This window comes from Mauremys mutica, chromosome 6, assembly GCF_020497125.1.
Source record: "Mauremys mutica isolate MM-2020 ecotype Southern chromosome 6, ASM2049712v1, whole genome shotgun sequence".
Classification (NCBI taxonomy): Eukaryota; Metazoa; Chordata; order Testudines; family Geoemydidae; genus Mauremys; species Mauremys mutica.
Genome location: NC_059077.1, coordinates 2,711,525 through 2,736,332, shown reverse-complemented (window position 1 = coordinate 2,736,332; position 24,808 = coordinate 2,711,525). Strand labels below are relative to the sequence as shown.

Sequence of the window (24,808 nt, the reverse complement as noted above, 5' to 3'; positions counted from 1 at the left end):
CTTGGCTGTGCCTCTGCTAGGAGCCGGGAGGACGTGTTGTCGCTTCCGGGGAGCCTTGCAGAGCCGGACAGGGAGCCTGCCAGCCCCGCACCATCCAGACTGTTAACGGTGCTGACCGGGTCCCTTCTCGCCCGGCCGTTGTGGTTGCAGCCAGGCACCTGGGTTTGGTTTAATAACGGGGCGGTGGGTTTTTGACATGGGTTTTGTTCTCCTCCGGCTCCGTAGCAGCTCGCCTGAGTTTGCTCAAACCTTCCACGCCCGTTTGCCCCCTGGGCACACACAAACCTGGGGATTTTCAGCCCAGCAGGTGAGTCCTTTAGGCAGTTCAGAGCAAGTGAAAACCCAGGGGCTAGAGGGGAGGGTACTGGGGCACCCTCAGCAGGCCGGCTGGGCTGCAGCGCCACACGAATGTCGGAGCCGGCTGCACACGTGCTTGGTGGCGCCTCCTACAGTTCAGAGGTTGCTAAAGCAGCCCCCGGTTTCCAGGCCCTCTGGATTTTGCCCAGCGTCCCGCCATTGGACAGTGGCAGCGCGGCGTCCAGGGCAGGTTTAATCTGTAACTCGCAAGGACTCTGGGTGCTGCCCGAGGAGACAGAAATACAAACATCGCTGGTCACAGCTTGTCCAAATAAATCCCGAGCAGGATGTGGAAAAAGAAAACCCTGGCCTGGGCGGACGATAAACAAACAAGCCAATAATAAACTGCATCGAGTAAACCCCGGCCCGAGCCGAGCCCCCCAGGGCCCTTGCTGCGCTCCAGGGCCGGAGCAGCCCGGCCCAGCCTGCCAGGCCAGAGGGCCAGCGGGCACTGGCAGCGCCAGCCGTGTGATTTTCTGCAGGACACTCTGTCCTGCTCAGCGCGGTGCCGGGGCTGGAGGGATCCTGGCTGCGAGAGCCTTAGCACAGTGCTGGAGCTGGGTTCAGGGGCTGTTCTCGCCGCGGCACTGCGGCTCGGCTCGGTTCCCCTGCCCTGCGAGCTCCCCGCGGTGTAACTCGAAACCAGGCGCGTCTGGGGGAAAGCCGGGGGCACTCAGGCCAGGCCGACTCTTCCACCCGGGCTGTGACAGAGGTCAGTCCGAGGGCTGGACTTACGCTGCCACTCGCACGTTCCCGGCTGTTTGGGTACTTCCGGGAACCACCTGGGCCTGGACCTGCCCCTGCCGGCGTGACGGACCCCCACCTGCGTGAGCTCGGACGCACGGTGCAGGCGAGATCCCGCCGGGGGGGCGGAGCGGGGTGCTCTTTAAAAGGGATGTAGAGTTGCTCTGGATTGACTCCGGCATTAAGGGAATCTGAATCTCCCTCCACCCCCCTCTTCCCTGGCCTCTTTGAGACAGTGAGAATCAGCCCCACCGGCCTCGTGGATTTCATGTGGGTCCTGAGTCATGTTTCGGTGCCCGGTGCATGGAGCCTGGCCTGCCTGCTGCCATCCACCCCCCCGCACGCTGAGCCCAGGAATCTGTGTGTAAACAAACACTCCAGCCTTGGGACGGGAGCTGCCTGGTGCTTTTTCCATGTCAAACTATTTCAGACATCTCGGTGCTCTGCCCTGCGCCCGGCTGGGGCCGGCCAAAGGGAGCGCGACCTCGCTGCCTGCTCCGGGCTCCGGGCAATGACCGGAACCAGTGGGAAGTTTCCCACGGTGAACGCTGAGACGTTCCCAATTCCGAATTCCCGATTTCGGAGCGTTTAGATGGGAAATTATCGACACTCTTTGTGTTTCTATCCGGTCCAGGGGGTTGTTCCGTGGGGACATTGACATCCAGTGGCCGTTGGGTCACGTGCATGCGCTTGGCCAAGGCTGGGTCAGTGTTTCTGAAGTGAACCGTGTTTGGAAATGTCACCGTTTCGTGCCGAGTAGGGCCCTGCGGGATGGAAGGCTTGAGCTGCGCCCAGCTGTAGCGTGCGGCTCTCTGGGTTGAGGGGGGATCCCGCCGCACGCTGCTCTCCGCACAGTGGGGGGTCAGGGAGTCACGTCCCCACTCTGTGCCTCAGTTTCTCTTCCCACCCTGTGCCTGTTGGGATAGTTACGTGTGTGTACAGAACCTAGCGCACGGGGAGGCTGATTTTGCTCCGAGCCGCTCCTGTGCACAAACGCTGTCCTTGCACGCGGGAGGCGTGTAATTGTCGTTAAATGACCCTGACTGTCTGATTATAACACTCGTTCCTTGTACTCCACTCGCACTCAGAGGCCCCTGTGAGGCATGAAGCCAGGTGCTGTACGAACACACAATACAGGCAGCGCCCCCCCCCCCCGCCGCAGCTCACAACTGCAACAGACGAGCCAGGCAAAAACAGACGCCAGAGAAATGAAACCTCACCAGTGCAAAACACGCCAGTCACATCTTTTTCTAATTTCCGCCCCCCCTCCCCCTGCCCCCTCCACACCCCCGGCTGCTCCCGCCAACCTGCTGTGCCAGGACTGCAAAGCAAGATCCTAGAGGGATTGCGTCCTCCAGGCCATTCGTACATTGCCACCTTTCCGTGGCCCTAGTCCAGATCCTGCCCCGAGGGAGGAGTTTGGGCTGATCGGTGCCTCTGGCCGCCATTGCAGGGGACCTATTAATACTCAGAAATCCAGGCCTGTCTGTCTGGCACAGGATGGAAGCCTGGATCAAGCAGCAAACTTGTGAGAACAAACAGTACCAATTTCTAGCCGCTGGTCTGTGTGTGGCGCCGGGCGCCGTGGGGTCCGTGGCTGGTGGTCCAGGGCAGGCCCACACCATCGGTAATAAACTGCGGTGTCGTCTCCGCTCCCCTCTTGCCCTGTAGGCACTTCGGGGAACGCTCCCTGCCCCGGCTGGCAGACACGTCTCCGTAACGGCCGTGCAAAGGGTTAATGGCAGCCGGGGCTCCTGGCGCAGGGCTCCTGTTTCCCAGTAAGCGCTGTGGAATGGCCAACGCACCGTCAGCTGTGCCGCCTGCCCCCAGCCAGCACACCGATTCCCCGGGCTCCCGGCGTGAGTCATGGGGCCCTGAGCCGCTCGCAGTGTTCACAGCCCGGGACTTACAGGCCAGCCAAGGCAGCCGGCCAAGTTCCAGAGAGAGACTTTCATTCAGTGCAGCCTCCGGCGCCTCCCTCCCGGGGACCGACCTTTGCCCCGTGCACGCCCCGGAGCGGCCTGGCAGCCTTCCGCAGGGACCTCCCCGCCCGCCGGCTTGCCCCAGCCCCCGGGAGCCGGCTCTGACACGGACACCCGGGAACGGAGCACGGTGTGGCCCGGGAGCCCTTTCCCCTCCCCTGAGCTGAGCTGCGTGTCGGAGATATTTGTATGTTGTGGAACTGAAAGCAGGGCCTGGGTCCCTGCCCTGCTCAGCTCACGGTCCGACCAGCCGTGACAGACACAGGGCGGGAGGGCAAACAGAGACACAGGGGCGGGGACAGGTCTGAGGTATGGAGCCAAGTCGCCTGATGCCCAGGCCAGTGCTCTGCCCACTAGGCATCCTTCCCCGTGGGGAGTTCATTGCAATGTTGCTGTCTCTGCTGGGAGCCTCTCCATGAACCTCGCCTGCCCCGTGGGGGCAGAGGCAGCCAGAAGCCCCCAGCCAGCCTGGCTGGCGGTGGGAAGCGGGGACATTTCCCCTGGGTTGGATTAACTCACGTGACAACATATTCCCAACACGCATGTTCCGTGTGCGGTGAACAGTGATGCATTTGGGCTGCTCTCCTCGCGTGGCAGATGGGGGCTGGGCCAGGACAGACGCTGGAGCTGCCGATCACTGCAGGCCATGCCCGGGTGGCCAGGAGAGCCAGAAACCCACGCAGGGCCAGAGCCGAGCCCTCCGCCGCCCTGGGGCTCCAACCGCTTCCCCTTGGCAGCCCCAGCTCCCCGTGGGGGTCGGGCAGGGCCCAGGCGGCTGCGGCTGACTAGCCTCTGGAGGCGCCGGCGGCGAGTGACCTGATGGATGGGCCCAGAGAGTCAAAGGGGTAACGTGGCCCTGAAGCTGTCCGGGATCAGAGTCAGACATGGCCCAGGGCTTGGAGAACCGAGCTCGGCCTGGCAAACGCCCCGAACCAGCCGCTGACCCGGCGAGGCTCCAGCCGCAGCCCGCGAGCTGCCAGTGTCTCGTGGTGCGTCTGCTGCGGCTCCGTGCAGCACGTGGGGTAAAACACGGGCTGATTTCAGTGGTAACCGAGCCAGTCAGGAAGCTTTTACTCTCTTCTTAACCAGTTCAGTTATGAACGTCCTGATTTGCCGTGAGACTCTCCTCTCGTCCCCCCCTGGCTGTGGGAATACGAATCTCGAGCACGGGAGTAAAGGGAAGTGACCCCGGACCGCTGAGGTCGGAGTCGCGCTGGCTGGGCCTGTTCTCCGAGGCAGGGAAAGGCAAGGACAGGGCTGAGTCCGGCTTCCGTTCTGGCGGCGCCTGGGCCTGGCCACTCCTGGCTGGTATCGGGCGGCGCTGGCTGCCCCTCTGGGCAGTCGGGGAGTTCGCTGAGGTGGCTAGAACCCGACAAACCCACCCAAACGGGAGAGAAAAGAGGCGCAAAGAGGGAACCTGCCGCGTCCGGCCCTGGCCCTGCGACCCCACTGACCGGCCCCAGCCAGACCCGGCCATGTACCGACCGGCACCGCTGCCTCTCTGCTCGCAGGCTACGCCGGGCGCTCGTCAGCCCGAGGCAGAAGAGGCAGGGCCGCCCGGGGGGGCCGGGCAGGAGGGGCAACAGGCCCCGGGCCCCGCAGGGGCCCCCACAAGAGTTTTTCGGGGCCCCTGGAGCAGGGTCCTTCACTCGCTCCAGGGGCCCCCGAAAACTCTCGCGGGGCCCGGGCCCCCGGAGCTTCTTCCGCCCCGGGTCTTCAGCGGCGATTCAGTGGTGGGGGGTCCTTCCACCCCAGGTCTTCGGCGGCGATTCAGCAGCGGGGGGTCCTTCCAGCCCAGGACCTACCGCCCAACTGCCGGGTCTTCGGTCGCAATTCGGCGGCGGGGGGCCCCTGCTGCCGAAGACCCCAGGCCCCTGAATCCTCTGGGCAGCCCTGAGACGGGGGATCGGAGCGAGAAGTGAGGGGGGGAGTGAACACACGGGGAGGGGGCGCACGTGGGATTTAGAGGGAGGTGGCGATGACGTCTGGGTCTCTCGCTCTGGCCGGTGCCGGTCAGGACGTCTCTCAGGACTAGGGTGAAGAAGGAGCCCGGTCCCAGAGACAGCTGGGGTGGGAGGGGGCGGTGAACCTCGCTCCTTCCCCTTCTCTCGCCTGTCAGCCGGCGCCGCCCGTTTCTTTTCGAGGACCCCGATGGGCGTGGGGGGGGGCAGTTACTTTGGTCCCCCGTTAGGCCTGGTCCCAACGCACCAGGTCCGGGTCTTCGGTTTCTGGGCTGGGGGTCCTAGGGCAGGCAGGATCCTGGCGTTGTGGCCGTGGCCTTTGTGTTTGGAGTCATGTCTCTCACCCGGCTGTGTGAACCAGCCCCTCTTCCCCATGCCAGGCGCAGCCCCCTCCGCCCCCCACCTGCTGTCCTTGTGCGGCGACGTGGGCACCTCCACCGCCTGTTTCACAGGGTTACCGGGCAGCTTCCTGTACGGGGCCAGGCCCGGCGGCCGCTTTGGTCTCCCGGGGTCCCCGTGCCCCTGCGTCTGCCCGGCGAGGACGTGCCTGTGCCGGGGTTCGGCCCTGGCGCTGGGGGGCGGCAGGCCAGGCTGTGTGCCGTGGGGGTGGGGGGCTGACCCGGGAGACCGGGGGAGGAGGCAGCTGGGTGCTCTGCCCTGGGGGCAGGGAGCCATAGGGGAGCTGGGGGCGTTTCCGGGGCTGGTCCCGATTCTCTATATTGCCCACAGCAGCTGGACACTCAGGCCCAGACCCTCAGAGGTGTTCAGGCTCCAAACTGTCCCTGACGCCCAAGGGAGTTAGGAGCTGGGCCGCGGCTCCTCGCCCTCAGACACGGCGCGGAGAAGGCCAGTACTGGGCGGCTTGTCCCTGGAGCTGAGCTGGCCCAGACAGCTCAGGTCCCACCCCCCAGGGCGATGGGGGGACCCCGGAGCCCTGTTATCCCACCCCCCAGTGCTGCGGAGAGATACTGTGTCCTGAGAGAGGGGCCGGGCCGCGAGCCGAGCGGCTCCGTGGCACATGGGTGGCATTGGCAGGAGCCAGGGCAGAGGCCTGTGGCAGGGCAGCTGTTGTCTCCTAAGCTCCTGGCTGGGGGTGCGGCGCGGTGCCCCGGGCGCGGAGGGGGAGCCACGCACCGGGCTGCGCTGGCCCCAGACACGGCACGTCTCTGCAGGGCTCTCCCACCACGGCGCCTGGTGGCCACGTTCCCCGGCTCGGCTGGGCAGGGAGGGGCAGGTGGCCAGGGCCCGGCGCGGCTCTGTGGGAGCCCGAGGCCCCGCTCGCTCTGTCCCTCCAGCGCGGCTCTGCAGGGAACTGGGGCGAGCCGGGGGCTGGTGACGGGACCCCTTCACCCGAGGAGCGGCTCCCGCGGGGCGCTGCAGCCGGGCAGAAAGTCTCCGAGCCTCAGGCCCCTGGCTGGGGCAGAGGCCGAGCTCAGGGGCAGGCACAAGGGGCGACCCTGCCGCTCTGAGCCGGCAGCCAGCCAGAGCCAGAGCCAGAGCCAGAGCCAGCTGGGCCTGGACAGCCGCTGGCGATGGAGCCGTCCCGGCTGGCTCAGGGGTGCCACCCGCCTGGGAGGTGCTGGAGACGGGAGTGGGCTAGGCAGATCCCTGGCGGGGGGTGTGTGTGTGTGTGAGAGAGAGAGAGAGAAGGGCTGTGTGTTCAGGGCCGTGTGTGTGTGTGTGTGTGTGTGTGTGTGTGTGTGTGTGAGAGTAGGGCTGTGTGTTCAGGGCTCTGTGTGTGTGTGTGTGCGCGTGTGTTCAGGGCCGTGTATGTGTATGTAGGGCTGTGTGTGTGTGTGTGTGTATTTGTAGGGCTGTGTGTTCAAGGCTGTGTGTATGTGTGTGTGTGTGTGTGTGTGTTCAGGGCTGTGTGTGTGTGTGTGAGTGTGTGTGTGCGTGTTCAGGGCCGTGTATGTGTGTGTAGGGCTGTGTGTTCAGGGCCGTGTGTATATGTGTGTGTGTGCGCGCTCAGGGCTCTGTGTGTGTAGGGCTGTGTGCACACAGGGTTGTGTGCCTCCATGCCCGTGTGTGCCGGCTGCCCTCTGTCTGATTTCCCCGGGACCGATCTGATACACAGGGAAGCCCGGGGTGCTGGCTCGGCGTGGGGCTGTTTCCCGCAGGGAGGGGCTCTGGGGCAGGCAGCCCTGGCCAGTGATTGCTGGAGCCCAGCCCTGGCCGGCGCGGCCAGAGCAAAGGTCTGTGCGTGGGAGTGGCTGGGCGCAGGGGACTCTGCGCTGGGATAACGGGGTGTTTTCTCTCCCCCCAGATGTGCGCTCCCACCCCAGGCCTCAGAAGGGTGATGGTGCTTCTGGCTGCAGCCCTGGTGTCGGCCTCGGTCACCGCGGGGGAAGGCTGGCGAGAGGAAGGTGAGTGGGAGGAAGGCTCGGCTCCTACCAGCCATGCAAGCCGAGCACAGCACTGGCCCCCCCAGACCCCTGGGTGGGGGCTCAGAAGGACCATCCCCAGTTTACACATGGGGAAACTGAGGCACGGTGAATTTTCCCCCGGTCCTGGAACGAGTCAGGGTCAGAACCAGGATGAGAAACCTGCTCAGAGCATCCACCCTTGTGACCTCCCAGCAATGGCCAGGCTGCTGGGGGGGGAGGGGGGGGAGCCTGGTCCTGCTTTCAGGCTAAATAACCCGGCAGTTCATCCTCTCTTCTATACCAGCTCTGGCGGTGCCCCTCACTCCCGACCCGCAGCCCCCTGTTATCCCAGCCCTGAGCCTCCCCTTTCCTCTGCCCCCCCACTCAGCTGTGCCGGTGCCCCTCACTCCCGACCCGCAGCCCCCTGTTATCCCAGCCCCGGGCCTCCCCTTTCCTCTGCCCCCCCACTCAGCTCTGCCGGTGCCCCTCACTCCCGACCCGCAGCCCCCTGTTATCCCAGCCCCGGGCCTCCCCTTTCCTCTGCCCCCCCGCTCAGCTGTGCCGGTGCCCCTCACTCCCGACCCGCAGCCCCCTGTTATCCCAGCCCTGAGCCTCCCCTGTCCTCTGCCCCCCCACTCAGCTGTGCCGGTGCCCCTCACTCCCGACCCGCAGCCCCCTGTTATCCCAGCCCTGAGCCTCCCCTTTCCTCTGCCCCCCCACTCAGCTGTGCCGGTGCCCCTCACTCCCGACTCGCAGCCCCTGCTGTTCCTCTCCCCACCCAGCTCTGCTGATCCCCAGCCCCCGCCCCCGTTCTGCTCTCCTGGGCCAGGCCCCTCCCAGGCTCTGGACGGTGTCGCTTGCTTTTGGGGCCCCTTCAGTTCCATGTTTGTAAGTAGCTGTGACGAGGCGGTTCTGGCGGGACCCAGCTGAGAGTGTCAATGCAGGACCAATCGCTCGAACAGGGCAGTCACAGCCCTAGGCTGGGGGTTTTCCACCTCTAAGGCAAACCAAACCAGCCAGACAGAGAGGACTTTGGTTTCACCCCACTGGCTAACCACAAGTCACACAAGCAATTCCCTTAGACACTCCAGTTTCCCAGTATCACCACCAGTGCCACTCGTCCTGGGATGAATGGTTATGAAAACCAACACCCCAATAAAAGAAAAAGGTTCCCTCGATCCCAAAGGACCAAGCCCCAGACCCAGGTCAATATACACATCAGATCTTACCCACAAATCACGCTGTTGCCAATCCTTTAGAATCTAAAATCTAAAGGTTTATTCATAAAAGGAAAAAGGTAGAGGTGAGAGCTAGAATTGGTTAAATGGAATCAATTACATACAGTGATGGCAAAGTTCTTAGTTCAGGCTTGCAGCAGTGATGGCATAAACTGCAGGTTCAAATCAAGTCTCTGGAACATCCCCCGCTGGGATGGGTCATCAGTCCCTTGTGTAGAGCTTCAACATGTAGCAAAGTCCCTCCAGAGGTAGAACCAGGATTGAAGACAAGATGGAGATGAGGCATTAGCCTTATATAGGCTTTTCCAGGTGTAAGAACCTCTTTGTCCTTACTGTGGAAAATCACAGCAAAATGGAGTCTGGAGTCACATGGGCCAGTCCCTGCATACTTTGCTGAGTCACAAGGCGTGTCTGCCTTCTCTCCATGGGTCAGTTGTGTAGCTGATGGTCCTTAATGGGCCATCAAGCAGGCTAGGCAGAGCTGACACCAACTTGTCTGGGGTGTCTCCCAGAAGCACAGCATAAGTTTGAAATACAGACAGTACAGAGCCAATATTCATAACTTCAACTACAAAATGACACACACACACAGACAGCATAATCCTAACCAGCAACCCAGAACCTGGTCTTAGACACCTCATATGACCCCCTTTACCTAAGATGCCACTACAGGACCTTGGTTGCAAACCATGTTCTATATGGTCCCAGTTTATATCAATAACGTCACAGTAGCGTGTTGGGGTGGGGGGGTGGGGGGGCTGTGGGAGAGGAGACCTGTTCCGGGGCAGGGGATCCCCGGGGTGGGGCTGGGCTCTGGGGGGGAGGGGAGGGGAGGGAAGGGGTCTCAGGGGAGGGCTTCCCAGGCGGGGGCTGGGCTCTGCAGACACCCCCCCCCCCAGCTCCTGCCTGAGCGTGGGAAGCGCAGGGCAGCGGCATCGCCCTCTGACCTGCAGGTCTGGCTGGTCTCCGCCCCCTAATCAGCCCCTGGAGCCGCCCCCCCTGCCCCCCACGGCACCCGCTCACGCTCCGCTCTGTGCCCGTTCCAGGTGTGCAGTACGGCCAGGTGGGAGCGGACGTCGTCCTGTCGTGTGCCGGCCACCCCGGACGGTAGGTCCCCCCGGGCGGGGGAGGGTGCCTGGTCCCAGGTCCAGGGCTGCTCACACCAGGGCTGGAACGGATCCAGCTCCCAGCGGGAGGGGTGGAGGGGGGACCCCGACCCCCAAGCTCTGCCGGTGCCCCTCACTCCCGACCCGCAGCCCCCTGCCAGTCCAGCCCTGGGTCCCCCATCCCCCAGCTCTGCCAGTGCCCCTCACTCCCAACCCACAGCCCCCTTCGACCCCAGCTCTGCCGGTGCCCCTCACTCCTGACCCGCAGCCCCCTGCCAGTCCAGCCCTGGGTCCCCCATCCCCCAGCTCTGCCAGTGCCCCTCACTCCCAACCTGCATCCCCTGCTATTCCTGTGCTCACAAACCAGCCCTGCTGGGTCTGGATGTGGCAGTGCCAGGTGCCAGCGGTTCTGCCCTGGAGCCAGGCCCTCTCTCTCTTGCTAACCGAGTGCCCGGCCTCTTGTCCCCAGCTCGGGGGTGGAGTGGCGGCGGGACGGGGCGGCCGCGCTCCCAGAGGGCTGCATCCTGCGGGACGGCGACCTGCTGCTGCCACAGGCCAAGCTCGCTGCGGGAGGAGCCTACAGCTGCCATGACGGGACCGGGCAGCTCCTCCGCTCCGTCTCCCTCCGGCTGGGCTGTAAGTCAGCTCCCAAGCGGGGCCCCCGGGGGCAGGGCTGGGCACAGGGATGCCCCTTCTGGGACCTGACTGGCCCAGCTTGCTGCTTTCTGTGTCGCCGGGAGGCCGGTTGTGCCGGGCGTGGGCTGCCTGCTCCCGCGTCTGCTCCATGGCCAGGGGATGGGCCTCAGCGGGCAGCGCCCCCCATCCGTTCACCCAGGCACCCCCATGGGCGCCCTTGGCTCCATCCGGGACACTGGTACCCAGCCCAGTGCGGTTCAGCACAGCGCCCCCTAGTGCCCTCTCACCACAGCACAGCCCAAAGCCCCGGGTGTCGGGGCAGGAGGCTCTGGAGAGTCCCCTGAATGTCTCCTCCCTCCGGCACCAGACCTGCCCGGGATCCCGTCCGTCACCTGCCGAGCTTCTGACTACGAGAATTTCTCCTGTTCCTGGACACCCAGCGTGGAGACATTCCTCCCCACCAGATACATCACCACCTACCGGTAGGGCTGGGCCATGTGTGCGGGGTAGGCAGGGGGTGGGTGGGGAATGCCACTCGCTTTGGGGCGTTAGCCACGGCGGCCTCGCCCGGCCTCAGCTCGGGGAACACCTTCGGTTCTCCCTGCAGACGGGAGTCCTTGTCGCGTCCTGGCCTCACGCGCTGTGCAGCGTTCCTGTGCACTGCGCTCCACCCCAGACTTGGCTGCAGTTCAGGGGAGACGCAGAGTCCAACCTTGTTTATGCAGATGAGATGGAGGGAGCTGTAAAAGTATTGCTGATGAATGGCTCCGGGTGTGGCTGGTTCTCAAGGCGCCTGGAGGCGTTTCGTCCCCAGGAGAGTTATGCTTATAAGAAGCACATGGGAAAAGGCAACACGCTGCATGTATTGAAAATACATCAGTTAGCATATGCCTTTAATCACACACACACACACACACACACTCCAGTCACTCTAACGGCTGGTTAGATTGCGCAGGAGGGAGGAGCTGGGCTCTGTCGGTCGCGATCCGAGGCTTTGCAGGACTGAACCCAGAGTTCTGTGGCAAAACACCCCAGCTTTATACTCGTAAATGCCCATTTTAGTCTCTGGCTTTTGCAATGTCATTCTGTGATTGTTAGTCCTTCCGTGGGGTTAATCTTGGGGTTTTCCGCTGTTATCTCTGATTCGTTGTCTCACCTTTGGTTGGGGGGGGAGTGTTTGCCTCACCTCTGAGGTTGTCGGCGCTGCTAACTCGTTTAGCATCAGAGACAATGGATGTTTCCTGCTGTCTCTCCAAGTCTCTCACTTCCTCCTGACCATCTGGCCAGTTGGGGTGGCTTTAACCATGCACCCTCCTTTAGTGACCCCAAACAATTGCCCAGAGGATTTCAGACAGGATCCATTCTGGAAAGGGTTGTATGGTTACTGAAGTGATTACAAATGAACCTTACACAACTTCGTTTGCACTGCAGATAAGAAACAAGACCTTCTAGCAAATACTGTAATGAAAACTTAGCCTAAAACCAAAGGTACCAGAATCAGCCATAAGGACTGTTCTGCTCTGTTCCTGCCTTAACATCAGCCTGACTGATGTGTTTTTTCCAATGACCCAGGGTCGTTCCTTCCTGCTTTCCAGTTCGGGTGGCAGCAGAATCCAACCCAGTCATACCACGCAGCAATACACTGAATACATACGACATGATTATCCTTTATCCTTCATCCTACGTTACACAAAATACAAACAGGAGGGTGAGGTGGTTTTGCAGATGGGCTGAGATCAGAGTGACTGAGGTTTGCTGCCTGTCGCTCAGGAAGTGCTTTGAGGCCCGCGCGGATGACAGGCGTTGGGGAAATAGAATTGAACCGTGTTTTTCATTATCTCAGTTATCCGACAGGGGTTCTTTGAACCCAGCCCTGCTTATTAAAACAGGCCGAGCGGCGTTTTCTGGCGGCTGTTGCGGGGCGCATGCTCGAGGAACCTGTTTTCCTTCAGTTAAAACAACCCCAGAGCTGGGGGTTCGTGGCCAGGCGCCTGGAGCCGGTCCAGTGCCACGCCCAGAGCGCGGCTTTCACGAGGCAGAAATCCGGCCCAGGGCGGCTGCTGGCGGCGGTGGAAGTCGGAGCTGGGAAGGCCCTGTTCACGGCCCAGCGCCATCACCCCCCCCCCCTGGAATGCTGGCCGGGCGAGCAGAGCGCTCCCCAGGCAAAGCCGCGGGGGGCGGGAGTCTGCACAGGGATCGGTTTGGAAGCGAGGATGGAAAGCACTGGGAGTGCTGGAAAAGGCAAAGCCAGCTGCCAGGGAGTGGCCGAGTGCCTCTGTCTGCTAGTGTGTGAATGAGACATTCGCCAGAGCCGCAGCAGATAGATCCTAGGATCATAGACTAGCAGGGTGGGACGGGACCTCAGGAGGTATCTAGTCCCACCCCCTGCTCAAAGCAGGACCAACCCCAACTAAATCATCCCAGCCAGGGCTTTGTCAAGCTGGGCCTTAAAAACCTCTAAGGAAGGAGATTCCACCACCTCCCTAGGGAACCCATTCCAGTTCTTCACCACCCTCCTAGTGAAATAGTGTTTCCTAATATCCAACCTAGACCTCCCCCACTGCAACTTGAGACCATTGCTCCTTGTTCTGTCATCTGCCACCACTGAGAACAGTCTAGATCCATCCTCTTTGGAACCCCCTTTCAGGTAGTTGAAAGCAGCTATCAAATCCCCCCTCATTCTTCACTTCTGCAGACTAAACAATCCCAGTTCCCTCAGCCTCTCCTCATAAGTCATGTGCTCCAGCCCCCTAAACATTTTCGTTGCCCTCCACTGGACTCTCTCCAATTTGTCCACATCCTTCTTGTGGTGGGGGGCCCAAAACTTGACGCAATATCCAGATGTGGTCTCACCGATGCTGAATAGAGGGGAACAATCATAGAATCATAGAATCTCAGGGTTGGAAGGGACCTCAGGAGGTATCTAGTCCAACCCCCTGCTCAAAGCAGGACCAACCCCAACTAAATCATCCCAGCCAGGGCTTTGTCAAGCCTGACCTTAAAAACCTCTAAGGAAGGAGATTCCACCACCTCCCTAGGTAACCCATTCCAGTGCTTCACCACCCTCCTAGTGAAAAAGTTTTTCCTAATATCCAGCCTAAACCTCCCCCCTGCAACTTGAGACCATTATTCCTGTTCTGTCACCTTTTACCACTGAGAACAGTCTAGATCCATCCTCTTTGGAACCCCCTTTCAGGTAGTTGAAAGCAGCTATCAAATCCCCCCTCATTCTTCTCTTCTGCAGACTAAACAATCCCAGTTCCCTCAGCCTCTCCTCATAAGTCCAGCCCCCTAATCATTTTTGTTGCCCTCCACTGGACTCTCTCCAATTTATCCACATCCTTCTTGTAGTGTGGGGCCCAAAACTGGACACAGTACTCCAAATCACTTCCCTCGATCTGCTGGCAATGCCCCTACTAATGCAGCCCAAAATACCATTAGCCTTCTTGGCAACAAGGGCCCACTGCTGACTCAGATCCAGCTTCTCATCCACTGTAGATAGATGGTGTCACGGAGTCCCTGGGTGATGCTCTGGAACTGCTCCCCACCAAGCCAGGCAGGACTTTGAGGAGCCTCCTCTCCCTCGGAGCAGCCTGTCTGCAGGGCAAGAAGCTCCCACGGCTTCACCTCCTGGGTCTCTCCTTGGAGCATTCAGCATCCTCTGCCCCTCCGGGCGCTTCCCACAGCGAGTCCGCCCAGGCGGGGTCCTGGGGAAGCCACAGGGTCCTGCACCCCACTGCGCAGTCAGACGTGACTCTCAGCCAGCCAGTAACACAGAGGTTTATTCGATGACAGGAACAGGGTCTAAAACAGAGCTTGTAGGTGCAGAGAACCGGACCCCTCAGCTGGGTCCATCCTGGGGCCCAACGAGGCAGACCCCCACGTCTCCCTTACTCCTCGTCCCCAACCAGCTCCAAACTGAAACCCCTCCAGCCCCTCCTTCTCTGGCCTTTGTCTCTTTCCCGGGCCAGGAGGTCACCTGATCTCTTTGTTCACCTTTAGCGTCCCCTTGCAAGGGGAAGGGCCCCAGCCATTTGTTGCTAGGATACAAAGTGTCGGCCATCTATGCACACTTAAGAACTGCACAGGGGAAACTGAGGCACCCACACAGTATGCAGAGGAAACATTAAGAACAGTCCCACTTCGTCACAGTCCCTTCACGGGACGTCACCAGCAGCCAGACGGCCCAGGCCAGTGCATTGCAGGGGGGGCCGTGCACGGCGGGGTCTTCCCTGGTGGGGCCGCTCCCAGGATTCCCAGACTTGCCCCGGGACACGTGGACGTGTGACGTGACTGAGGTTTGGTGCCGGGGCTGGGGCAGGGCTGTCGGGGGGCGAGGAGGCGCCAGCGGGCTGCGTGTGGGGCAGTCATTCCTCTTCACGCCCAGGCACTTTGCCAAGTGTTACATGCATGCTTCCCTCAGCACAGACATGCAGCCACCTCTGGGGTGGAGCACAGCAGCTGTTGTCAACACGGGGCAGCTCCATGCCGCTCTTTAGGCCAGGAAGTGACAAACTGCGGCCTGTTCCCAGGAACGGACGAGAGACTGAGCAGGGTTCTCCCCCACCACCGCCCCCGCAAGTCCCACCTGGGATCCTGGTGCTGACAGCTCTGCCCCCGGCGTTTGAGCTACCGTTCACAGCTGCACGGTGCAACGCCGGCTCTGCCCTAGGAACTGGCGGGCTAATGCTGGCACAGACCCAGCAGCCTGGCACGTCGTGAGGCAGCGCCCAGCTCCCAGGCGCGGAGCACTAGTGATCCTGGTGTGCGAGGGACGTGGCCAGTGTCACAGCGCCCCCTAGCGCCGCACTGGGACCTGGGCGCCTGCATTGGCTCTGAGGGGAGAGCGCCCCCTGCTGACTCCATCCGGCCCCCTGCAGTTCCCCGGGGGTTCCGCTGGGCGCACGGGTCTCTCCAGCCCCTGGGCACCAGGACCAGTGACAGCCGGAGCCCCCAATGCCAGCTGGGTGCCCTCTCCCTCCCCGCCTCTGCCCCTGGTCCTGGCCCCCCGGCTGGGTTTGCCGGCACGTTTCCAAAGCCCCTTCCTGGGCCCGAGACTCATCGGCTGCAATTCCCGTTTCTCTCCACGAACAGGAAGAAATTGCTGATGGGCGACGAGAAATGGAGGTAGGACCCAGCCCCTCCCCTCCCCCCTACAGCCCAGTCCGGACCCTGCCTGCCTGCAGCTCCCGAGGGTGCCTTTGCCCCGGGATGGCTGGCACTGCGCCGGGGCACCGCTGCGCTCGCTGGGGCTCTCTGATCCACGCCACAGCGCCCACCGTGTCTGTGCTGCCCAGTGCCCAGCCTGGCATGGCATAAGCAATTAGCCGGCGCGTCCGGTCCCCCAGGGCAGGCGAGGCATGGGGCTGGGTGGGGGAACCTGCCTGGCACTGCCCACTCTGGGGGGGCTGCAGACTCTGGAGCTGTCAGAGCACCCCCTCCCCTGGTCCCAGCCCCTGGCCAGGGACTCAGAGACCCGCCCCTAGTCCTGGACCCACGGCAGCCCGGCAAGCCCTTTGCCAGGGGCCCCGGCTCTGCCCACAGCCGACAGCCTCTGCCCAGCATGGAGCCGCTCACCCCCGGCCTACCGTGTCCGGCCTGCGGAGCTGGGTCCCCGCCTTACAGCCGGAGCCCGTCTGCGCATGGCCCAGTGCCCCCCGATCCGGCCCCCACACGTCACCCTGCAGCCCCCGTGGGAGGTTCCAACCCGATAAACATCCCGGCCCGTTCCCTGTTGTGCCAGCGTGTGAGAGCCACGGCGGCTATGCCCAGCCCTGGTGCCCACCTTCCTGCCACCGGAGGAAAAGGCCTGGCTGGAACCGCTGCCCCGGCCCTCCTCCGGGGCTCCCCGCACCATGGCCCGTGCCCCATCCCCAGAGCACCCCGTCCCATGGCCTCTGTGCCCTGCCTTCCCTTTGCTGCGGTTCCCAGGCCAGCTGCTCCGCCGGGCACGGGCATTCGGGCCCTAGACCTTGTGCTAAGGTCCGGCTCTCAGTGCCCGGGCTGTCTGCATGAGTGTGAGTGTGCCACGCACGGGCCTGCACGCACGGGCCTGCACGCACGGGCCAGCCCCTCGCAGGGGTGTGCCTGCTCCTGGGTGCCTGCGTGGCTGCCAGCACGGCTTTGCACGAGGGGCTGGTGAGCAAAAGTGAGTGGGTGTGTGGGGGGGGCAGGGCATGCCGGGGCAGGGGGTTACCTGGCGCATGCCCATCTAGACTGGCTGGCCCAGTGCTTTGGTGCAAGGGGGCCCCCTGTGCCCGCTATTTGGGGGGCAGTTGGGACACGGGCACTCCCAGCTTCCCTGGTTTGCAGTGCAGGTGTGTGGTACTTTGGGGCCATGGCTCAGGTGCCCGGGCGCCCCGACCCGGCTGTGTTTGCCAGCTCTGCCTCGGCCACCTGGCACCGACTGCCCTGTGCTCTCATCAGCAGGACCCAGAGCAGCCAGGTGGGGCCGTGCGTGCAGGACCCCGGGCGCCCGCGCACCTGCACCGTGCCCAAGTGTGAGTTCTGGAGCTCCTACCGGCTCAACGTCACCGAGGTGAACCCGCTGGGCTCCAGCTTCCGGCTGCTCGACGTCACCATGCAGGCCATCAGTGAGTGCCCCCGCCCCCCCACCCCCGGGCACCTGGCAGGCTGCCCCATGGGCAGGCCGCTCCGTGCCCCTGGGCTGCGGCTGCCAGCAAGGGGCCGAGTCGTGCCGAGTGGGGGGGCTGTGGTGCACTGGGCTGAGGGCGCCGGGGTCCTCCCCCCTCCGCCCGGTAGAGCCCCCGGGGGAGCCCAGCGGTGTGGGCTCACGGTGCTGCCCATGTCTGTCCCTGTCCAGTTAAGCCGGACCCCCCGGAAGGGCTGGTGGTGGAGCCGGTGCCGTCGGCCCCGCGGCGGCTGCGGGTCCACTGGCAGTACCCGGCCTCCTGGCCCAAGGAGCCCCACTTCCAGCTGAAGTTCCGGCTCCAGTACCGGCCCGTCGCGCACGGCTCCTGGTCCATGGTGAGTGCCGGGGGCGAGGGGATGGGGGGGGCGGGGCTGGCTGGCCTCACGTCCGAGCCTCTGCCCGCTCCCTGCCCAGGTGGAGACCGTGAACCTCTCTGAAGTCATCACCGACGCCTTCTCGGGCCTGGAGCACGTGGTGCAGGTCGGCGCCAAGGACTTCCTGGACGCCGGCAACTGGAGCGAGTGGAGCGCTGAGGCGCGGGCCACGCCCGGGCCAGGTGAGCAGGGGCGGCCGGGCCAGGGCCAGGCGAGGAGGGGAGGCCGGGCCGGGGCCAGGCGAGGAGGGGAGGCCGGGGCCAGGTGAGGACGGGAGGCCGGGCCGGGGCCAGGCGAGGAGGGGAGGCCGGGGCCAGGTGAGGAGGGGAGGCCGGGCCGGGGCCAGGCGAGGAGGGGAGGCCGGGTCGGGGCCAGGTGAGGAGGGGAGGCCGGGGCCAGGTGAGGAGGGGAGGCCGGGCCGGGGCCAGGCGAGGAGGGGAGGCCGGGGCCAGGTGAGGAGGGGAGGCCGGGACGGGGCCAGGCGAGGAGGGGAGGCCGGGGCCAGGCGAGGAGGGGAGGCCGGGGCCAGGCGAGGAGGGGAGGCCGGGCCGGGGCCAGGCGAGGAGGGGAGGCCGGGGCCGGGGGAGGAGGGGAGGCCGGGCCGGGTGAGGACGGGAGGCCGGGCCGGGGCCAGGCGAGGAGGGGAGGCCGGGCCGGGTGAGGAGGGGAGGCCGGGGCCAGGTGAGGAGGGGAGGCCGGGCCGGGGCCAGGCGAGGCGGGGAGGCCGGGTCGGGGCCAGGTGAGGAGGGGCGGCCGGGGCCAGGTGAGGAGGGGAGGCCGGGCCGGGGCCAGGCGAGGAGGGGAGGCCGGGGCCAGGTGAGGAGGGGAGGCCGGGGCCAGGGGAGGAGGGGAGGCCGGGCCGGGGCCAGGCGAGGAGGGGAGGCCGGGGCCAGGTGAGGAGGGGAGGCCGGGTCGGGGCCAGGCGAGGAGGGGAGGCCGGGGCGGGGCCAGGCGAGGAGGGGAGGCCGGGCCGGGTGAGGAGGGGAGGCAGGGCCAGGTGAGGAGGGGAGGCAGGGCCAGGGCCAGGTGAGGAGGGGAGGCCGGGCCAGGCGAGGAGGGGAGGCCCGGCCGGGTGAGGAGGGGAGGCCGGGCCGGGCCAGGGGAGGAGGGGAGGCCGGGTCGGGGCCAGGTGAGGAGGGGAGGCCGGGCCAGGCGAGGAGGGGAGGCCAGGCCGGGGCCAGGCGAGGAGGGGAGGCCGGGTCGGGGCCAGGCGAGGAGGGGAGGCCGGGCCAGGCGAGGAGGGGAGGCCAGGCCGGGGCCAGGCGAGGAGGGGAGGCCCGGCCGGGTGAGGAGGGGAGGCTGGGCCGGGCCAGGGGAGGAGGGGAGGCCGGGCCGGGGCCAGGCGAGGAGGGGAGGCCGGGTCGGGGCCAGGCGAGGAGGGGAGGCCGGGCCGGGGCCAGGCGAGGAGGGGAGGCCGGGGCCGGGGGAGGAGGGGAGGCCGGGCCGGGTGAGGACGGGAGGCCGGGCCGGGGCCAGGCGAGGAGGGGAGGCCGGGCCGGGTGAGGAGGGGAGGCCGGGCCGGGGCTGAAGGGACGGGGCAGGGAGGCGTCTCTGGGGACCCTAAGCTTCTCCTGGGCCAGCGCTTGTCACTGTGAAGGTCTTGCAGCCCCCACCTGCCCTCCCTCCGCCCTGCCCTCCCCCCAGCCTGGCACGGCCCCCACCTGCCCTCCCCCCAGCCTGGCACGGCCCCTGGCCCAAGTAACCTGCTTCTCTCCTGCCCTCGGTTGCAGGCCTGACCATGGCGCCAGGCGACGAAGCCACCACCGACGCCGGCCTGGAGAGCCCGGCCGAGGAGCCCTCGCTGGCCCCCAACCCGGAGCCCGTCGGTGAGCGGCCCCCTCGCGGCGCTGGCAGGGGAGGCGGCTGGGGCCGGTGGTGGAGGCAGGGGGCTGCGAGGGCGAGATCCCGGCCCAGCCAGTGCAGCGGGCAGCGCCTGGCACCCTGGTGGGGGGAGCAAGGCCCCACCCCGTGCCCACACCTGCCCCGCATAGATTGAGATGCCCGGGGGCAGGGAGGGCAGCCCTGGAGCCAGCGTACGGACTGGCCCCCTTCTCTGGGTGCCGTGGGGCGAGCCCATCTCCACGCTGCAGGGACCCAGCTCCCCACCGGCTGCACCCGCCTCACCCCCGCTGGGCCCGCCAGCCGCTGGCCTCGGTCCCCTCCCTGCCACGCGCCCTGCAGAGGGCAGCCTGGGAGCCAGGTGGGCCTTGGGGGAGTTCAGGACACCCAGAGCCTGGGGTGGGGGCATGAGCACGCGGGGTCTGAGGGGGGGAGGAGCTGCCCAGGGCAGGGGGAGCTGCAGGGGCTGAGGTTCGCAGGGGGCTGCCTGGCTTGGCAGAATGAGCCGGCCGTCAGCATGGCACAGAGTGAGCCGCCCGGCCGCTGTCCCCGGGAAGGGGCACGTGCCGCTTTCCCAAAGGCCAGGCAGTGGGTGGGGAGCCCTGGCACCCCGGCAGTGACGTCCGTCCCCGCTGCCCGCAGATCGCAGCGACCCCCTGGAGAAGGTGGCCGTCCTGATCTCGCTCGGGATCTTCGCGTTCGTCATCCTGGCCGTGGTCCTGGGCATCGCCAGCACCGTCTGGTAGGTGCCCCGCGCCCGCGGCCGGGACGGGCCCTTCGGGAGCACAGGGCGAAGGGGCTGGGGTGCTGGGCTCACCCTCTGGGTTCGGCCCGGATGCGGCCGTGTCCCCCCCACCCGCCAGGGATGCCATGGAGCTCTGCCCCACATAGCGAGGGCAAGAGACTCTGCCAGCCCCCGTCCCGCATCCTCCGATCAGCAGTGAAATGGTTAACGGTGACCCCACCCGCTTCTCCACACGCAGCTCAGCAGTGAGCCGCAGCCCCCCACACCCAGCCCCGCCGGTGCCCCTCACTCCCGACCCGCAGCCCCTGTTAGCCCAACCCTGTGCCCCCCACACCCAGCCCACCGGTGCCCCTCACTCCCGACCCGCAGCCCCTGCTCTGCCAGCCCTGTGCCCCCCACACCCAGCCCCGCCGGTGCCCCTCACTCCCGACCCGCAGCCCCTGTTAGCCCAGCCCCAGCCCCCCACACCCAGCCCACTGGTGCCCCTCACTCCCGACCCGCAGCCCCTGTTAGCCCAGCCCCAGCCCCCCACACCCAGCCCTGTGCCCCCCACAGCCCAGCCCCACTAGTGCCCCTCACGCCTGACCTGCAGCCCCTGCTCTCCCAGCCCTGGGCTCCCCACAACTCTGCCGGTGCCCCTCACTCCCGACCCGCAGCCCCTGGGCTGCTCGACGGCAGTCGGTCAGGCGAGCTGGGTCTCTGGGTGGCTTTTTTGTAGGAGAAATAGGGCAGCCAAGCCCCTCAGCCCAGTGGGGCAGGGCCCTTGGCACCCCGACGGCCGCAGGCACCAGCAGCGGGCGGGCTGAGGACGGGCACCCGGCTGGAAGGAGGGCAGAGCCCGGCCCCTGCGGGAAGCTGGCTGTGGACGGGGGGCTCCAGGCCTTGCACTGACTCATGCCAGGCCGCGGGCACGTGGCAAGGGAGGGCGGCTCCACTAGGGAACCCCTCAAGCCGGAGCCGGCCGGGCACCGCGGGGACGCAGCCTGAGCTGGCACTGCCCAGCCCCGCTCCCGGCTCCCAGTTCCCAATCCTGTCGCCACCCCACTGCCGGCCGGCTGCATCCCGGCACCCCCAGCCCGGGTCCTGCCCTGCCCCCGGCCTGCTGCGCTCGGTAGGGCCAAGCCCGGGGTGGGGGGAGGGGGGCCTGGCCTGGAGAATTGTCTCTGGGCCACAGTGGGAGCCGGCGATGGGCCTGGATCCCTACCAGGCTGGGGCGCCCCCTTCCCGGGGGCCGGGTGTCTGGCTGCACCCCTCCTTGCTGGTCACCCCACATGCCAGGGAAACCCCCATGTGCCCCATTGTCACCCCACAGCCCAGGGACCCCCCCCATGCCCCAGGGTCACCCCACATCCAGAGTCACCGCACACATGAGGAAACCCTCTCCATGTGCCCCAGGGTCACCCCACACCCCAGGGAAACTCCCCCCGTGTTTCCCAGAGTCACCCACACCAAGGCACCCCACATGCGAGGGAAACCCCCCCATGTGCCCCAGGGTCACCCCACACCCCAGGGAAACTTCCCCCGTGTTTCCCAGAGTCACCCACACCAAGGCACCCCACATGCGAGGGAAACCCCCCCATGTGCCCCAGGGTCACCCCACACCCCAGGGAACCCCCCCATGCCCCAGGGTCACCTAGACCCCACTCCCCAGGGGTTGGTGAGCCGGGGGGACAGTCCTGGGCACCGAGTGCCAATCCTTGTAAGGGGTTACGGAGCAGGGGGTGGCACCAGCTGGCCGGGTGCCCTCTGGGCTGCGGGGGGCCTGGCTGAGGCTACGGCCAGCGCGTGGAGACCCCTGAGCGCCCCCAAACCCTCTGCTCTGCCCCCAGCCTCCGTCTGAGAAAGCCCAGCAAAGACGAGACCAAGAAGCACGACTTCCTGGCAGCTGCCGTGCACATGAGAGCCCTGCCCAGTGAGTGACCTGGGCTCCGGGGGGAAAGGGGAGGGCGTGGGGCTGTGTCGGGGGGGCGGGGCAGTGTGCTGGCGGGCGGGCGTGGGGCTGCACAGCGGGAGGGCGTGGGGCAGCGTGGGGCTGTGTCGGGGAGGCGTGGGGCAGCGTGCTGGCTGGCAGGCAGGTGTGGGGCTGCACAGGGGGAGGGCGTGGGGCCGGGTGGGGATGTGTCGGGGGGCATGGGGCAGCGTGCTGGCTGCTGGCATGGGGCTGCACAGGGCGAAGGCGTGGGGCTGTGTCGGGGGGGTGTGGGGCAGCGTGGGGCTGTGTCGGGGAGGCGTGGGGCAGCGTGCTGGCCGGCAGGCGGGCGTGGGGCTGCACAGGGGGAGGGCATGGGGCAGCGTGGGGCAGTGTCGGGGGGCGTGGGGCAGCGTGGGGCTGTGTCGGGGGGGCGTGGGGCAGCGTGCTGGCCGGCGGGCGGGTGTGGGGCTGTGTCGGGGGGGCGTGGGGCAGCGTGGGGCTGTGTCGGGGGTGCGTGGGGCAGCGTGGGGCTGTGTCGGGGGGCCGTGGGGCAGTGTGCTGGCCGGCAGGCGGGTGTGGGGCTGCACAGGGGGCGGGCGTGGGGCAGCGTGGGGCTGTGTCGGGGGTGCGTGGGGCAGCATGGGGCAGTGTCGGGGGGCGAGGGGCAGCGTGCTGGCCGGCGGGCGGGCGTGGGGCTGCACAGGGGGAGGGTGTGGGGCAGCGTGGGGCAGTGTCGGGGGGCGTGGGGCAGCATGGGGCAGTGTCGGGGGGCGTGGGGCAGCGTGCTGGCCGGCGGGCGGGCGTGGGGCTGCACGGGGGGAGGGCGTGGGGCAGCGTGGGGCAGTGTCGGGGGGCGTGGGGCAGCGTGGGGCAGTGTCGGGGGGCGTGGGGCAGCGTGGGGCTGTGTCGGGGGGGCATGGGGCAGCGTGCTGGCCGGCGGGCGGGTGTGGGGCTGCACAGGGGGAGGGCGTGGGGCAGCGTGGGGCTGTGTCGGGGGGCGTGGGGCAGCGTGGGGCTGTGTCGGGGGGGCGTGGGGCAGCGTGCTGGCCGGCGGGCGGGCGTGGGGCTGCACAGGGGCGCTATGGGACCCCACGGCTCTGGGTGGGGGTACGGACTGGCGCTGCGTGCCATGGCATGGAGTGTCCCGGGGCAGCGTGGAGGTGCCATAGGCTAGCAGAGGGTGGCGCTGGGCTCCCGGGCCGTGGGCCTGTACGGCCGGGTGCAGGACGTCAGGACGGTGCGGGTGAGGGGGGCAGGCGGTGGCACGGGGGCATGGCATGGGGGCAGGGAGACAGGGCCGAGGGGGGCAGCGGGTTGGTGGATCAGAGCTGGGATGAGGCCGGGGCGCAGTGTCTGCCCTGAGATTGGGGCCGGGAGGCCGGGCACTGCCCACAGGCAGGGCGGTTCTGGGTGACTACGGGCACGGGGCAGTGCCGATCAGTGGGGCAGGGGGTCCCCTGATCCCCTCCCTCTGCAACCTGCTCTCTCCCTCTTCGCAGAGGCCCAGATCTTGTAGCAGGAGCTGCAGACACCGCCGCTCGCCCGCCCGCCCCGCCCAGGACTGTGCCACCCGCCCCTGCCAGCGCCGCGCCCAGACCCCAGCACAGACACTCGCTGGCGTGGAGGGAGACGACGGGGTCGGTGCCATGGTCCGTCCCTGTGCCGTGGGTGCCGCTGGTGCCAGCGTGTGGACCTGAGCCGGATCCGCACCTGATGGGGACTGGCCGGGGGGGTGAGGGGTCCGCGGAGCTGAGAGGGGACACGGGGACCCCACCCCAGCCCGCTCTGCTGCCAGGCGCGGACGGGGTCCTGGAGGATCTGTGGACATTGGGAGCCTGGCTCGGGGTGCCGGCAGGCGAGTGAGGGTGACACTGACCCCTCCCCACCCTGAACCCCCCCTCCCGTGGCCGGGAGGACTCCCCCCTCCCCCCCCCGGGCTTGTCCGGCCCCTCGGGGCAGCGCGCCGGGATCCCAATAAAGGGGGTTGTGACAGCGGGGTCCAGGCCGGCTCTCTGTGCCCAGCGCCGCGGGGGCAGAGCCAGTGGGGGCTGGGCTGGTTATTGCTCGACCCCTCAGAAGAGAGGCCTGAGGGGGGGCCGCCAGCCCTGCCGCTGCTTGTTCCAGGCGCCATGGGGGGCCCTGGCGCCATGGGGGGCTGCTTTGTGCTGACGGCTGGGCCCCGGGGGAGGTTTGACGGGGCCCCCTGCCAGCCAGAGGGGCTCAGGCAGGGGGGCAGCAGGGGTGAGGGGGGGCGGCCGAGGTGCTGCCTGGATCCACTCTCCAGCCGCCCGGGACTGGCTCCCACGTGTTGGCACCTGGCTGGGGCTGCAGCCACATCCAGACGGAATCTGCCGGAGCTGGAGCTGGCGGGGAGCGCGGAGGAGCTGGGGGGCGGGAAGGGGGACGTGAGGGCTCAGTTCCCCCGGTTCTTGTCTCAGCACAGGCCCAACGTGGCTCCGGCAGCCCCTCATGCCCTGCGTGTGGTGGCAGCCGCCCCAGGTGCCAAGCCCCATTCGGGGGCCCCTCTGCTCAGGGCCATGCGGGGCCTGGCGCGGGCACTGGGCACAGTGTCTGGCTGAGGTTGGCAGGGGTCCGGGCTGCCCGGCCCTGCTGAGAGCGGAGGCCTGGGCCGGGTGCAGCGCCTGGCAGGCGTCGGGCGCGGCTCCAGAGCTGAGGGGCCGGGTGGGCACCCCGGGAAGCCGGGGTGAACGTGCAGGGCGCCCGTCCTGGCGCACGCCCTGGGAGTGGGCATGGGGCACCGCTGGAGGGATCCGCACTGTGTGTCTGGGGGCCCCCTTGGGCCGGGCACCCTCAGGCTCTACAGCTCGTTAACACACCCGGCTAATTGGGGCAAAGCCAGGGCCAGGCCCAGCATGCTGGCTCCCCCTGCTGGCTC

At 66.7% G+C, this 24,808-nt stretch overlaps 1 protein-coding gene across 13 annotated transcripts in view; it reads left to right on the top strand.

Annotated features, from left to right (window-relative positions):
• Nucleotides 1-23,899, top strand: part of IL11RA (interleukin 11 receptor subunit alpha) — a 65,434-nt gene extending 41,535 nt beyond the window's left edge. For 3 of the 13 annotated variants that reach the window (XM_045021135.1, XM_045021129.1, XM_045021133.1), the window contains exons 2-13: nucleotides 7,311-7,410; nucleotides 9,695-9,755; nucleotides 10,224-10,390; nucleotides 10,758-10,872; nucleotides 15,485-15,517; nucleotides 16,817-16,983; nucleotides 17,214-17,377; nucleotides 17,457-17,598; nucleotides 19,147-19,242; nucleotides 19,898-19,997; nucleotides 21,830-21,912; nucleotides 23,412-23,896. In XM_045021135.1, coding sequence (XP_044877070.1) covers nucleotides 7,311-7,410; nucleotides 9,695-9,755; nucleotides 10,224-10,390; nucleotides 10,758-10,872; nucleotides 15,485-15,517; nucleotides 16,817-16,983; nucleotides 17,214-17,377; nucleotides 17,457-17,598; nucleotides 19,147-19,242; nucleotides 19,898-19,997; nucleotides 21,830-21,912; nucleotides 23,412-23,428 — 1,245 coding nt within the window. In that variant the 3' untranslated portion in view covers nucleotides 23,429-23,896. Of the gene's footprint in view, nucleotides 1-3,966; nucleotides 4,073-6,576; nucleotides 6,621-7,047; nucleotides 7,240-7,259; nucleotides 7,411-9,694; nucleotides 9,756-10,223; nucleotides 10,391-10,757; nucleotides 10,873-15,484; nucleotides 15,518-16,816; nucleotides 16,984-17,213; nucleotides 17,378-17,456; nucleotides 17,599-19,146; nucleotides 19,243-19,897; nucleotides 19,998-21,829; nucleotides 21,913-23,411 lie in introns of those variants that run through there. The other 10 variants (XM_045021128.1, XM_045021134.1, XM_045021125.1 and 7 more) reach the window with 10 other exon arrangements.
• Nucleotides 23,900-24,808: the final 909 nt, after the last annotated feature.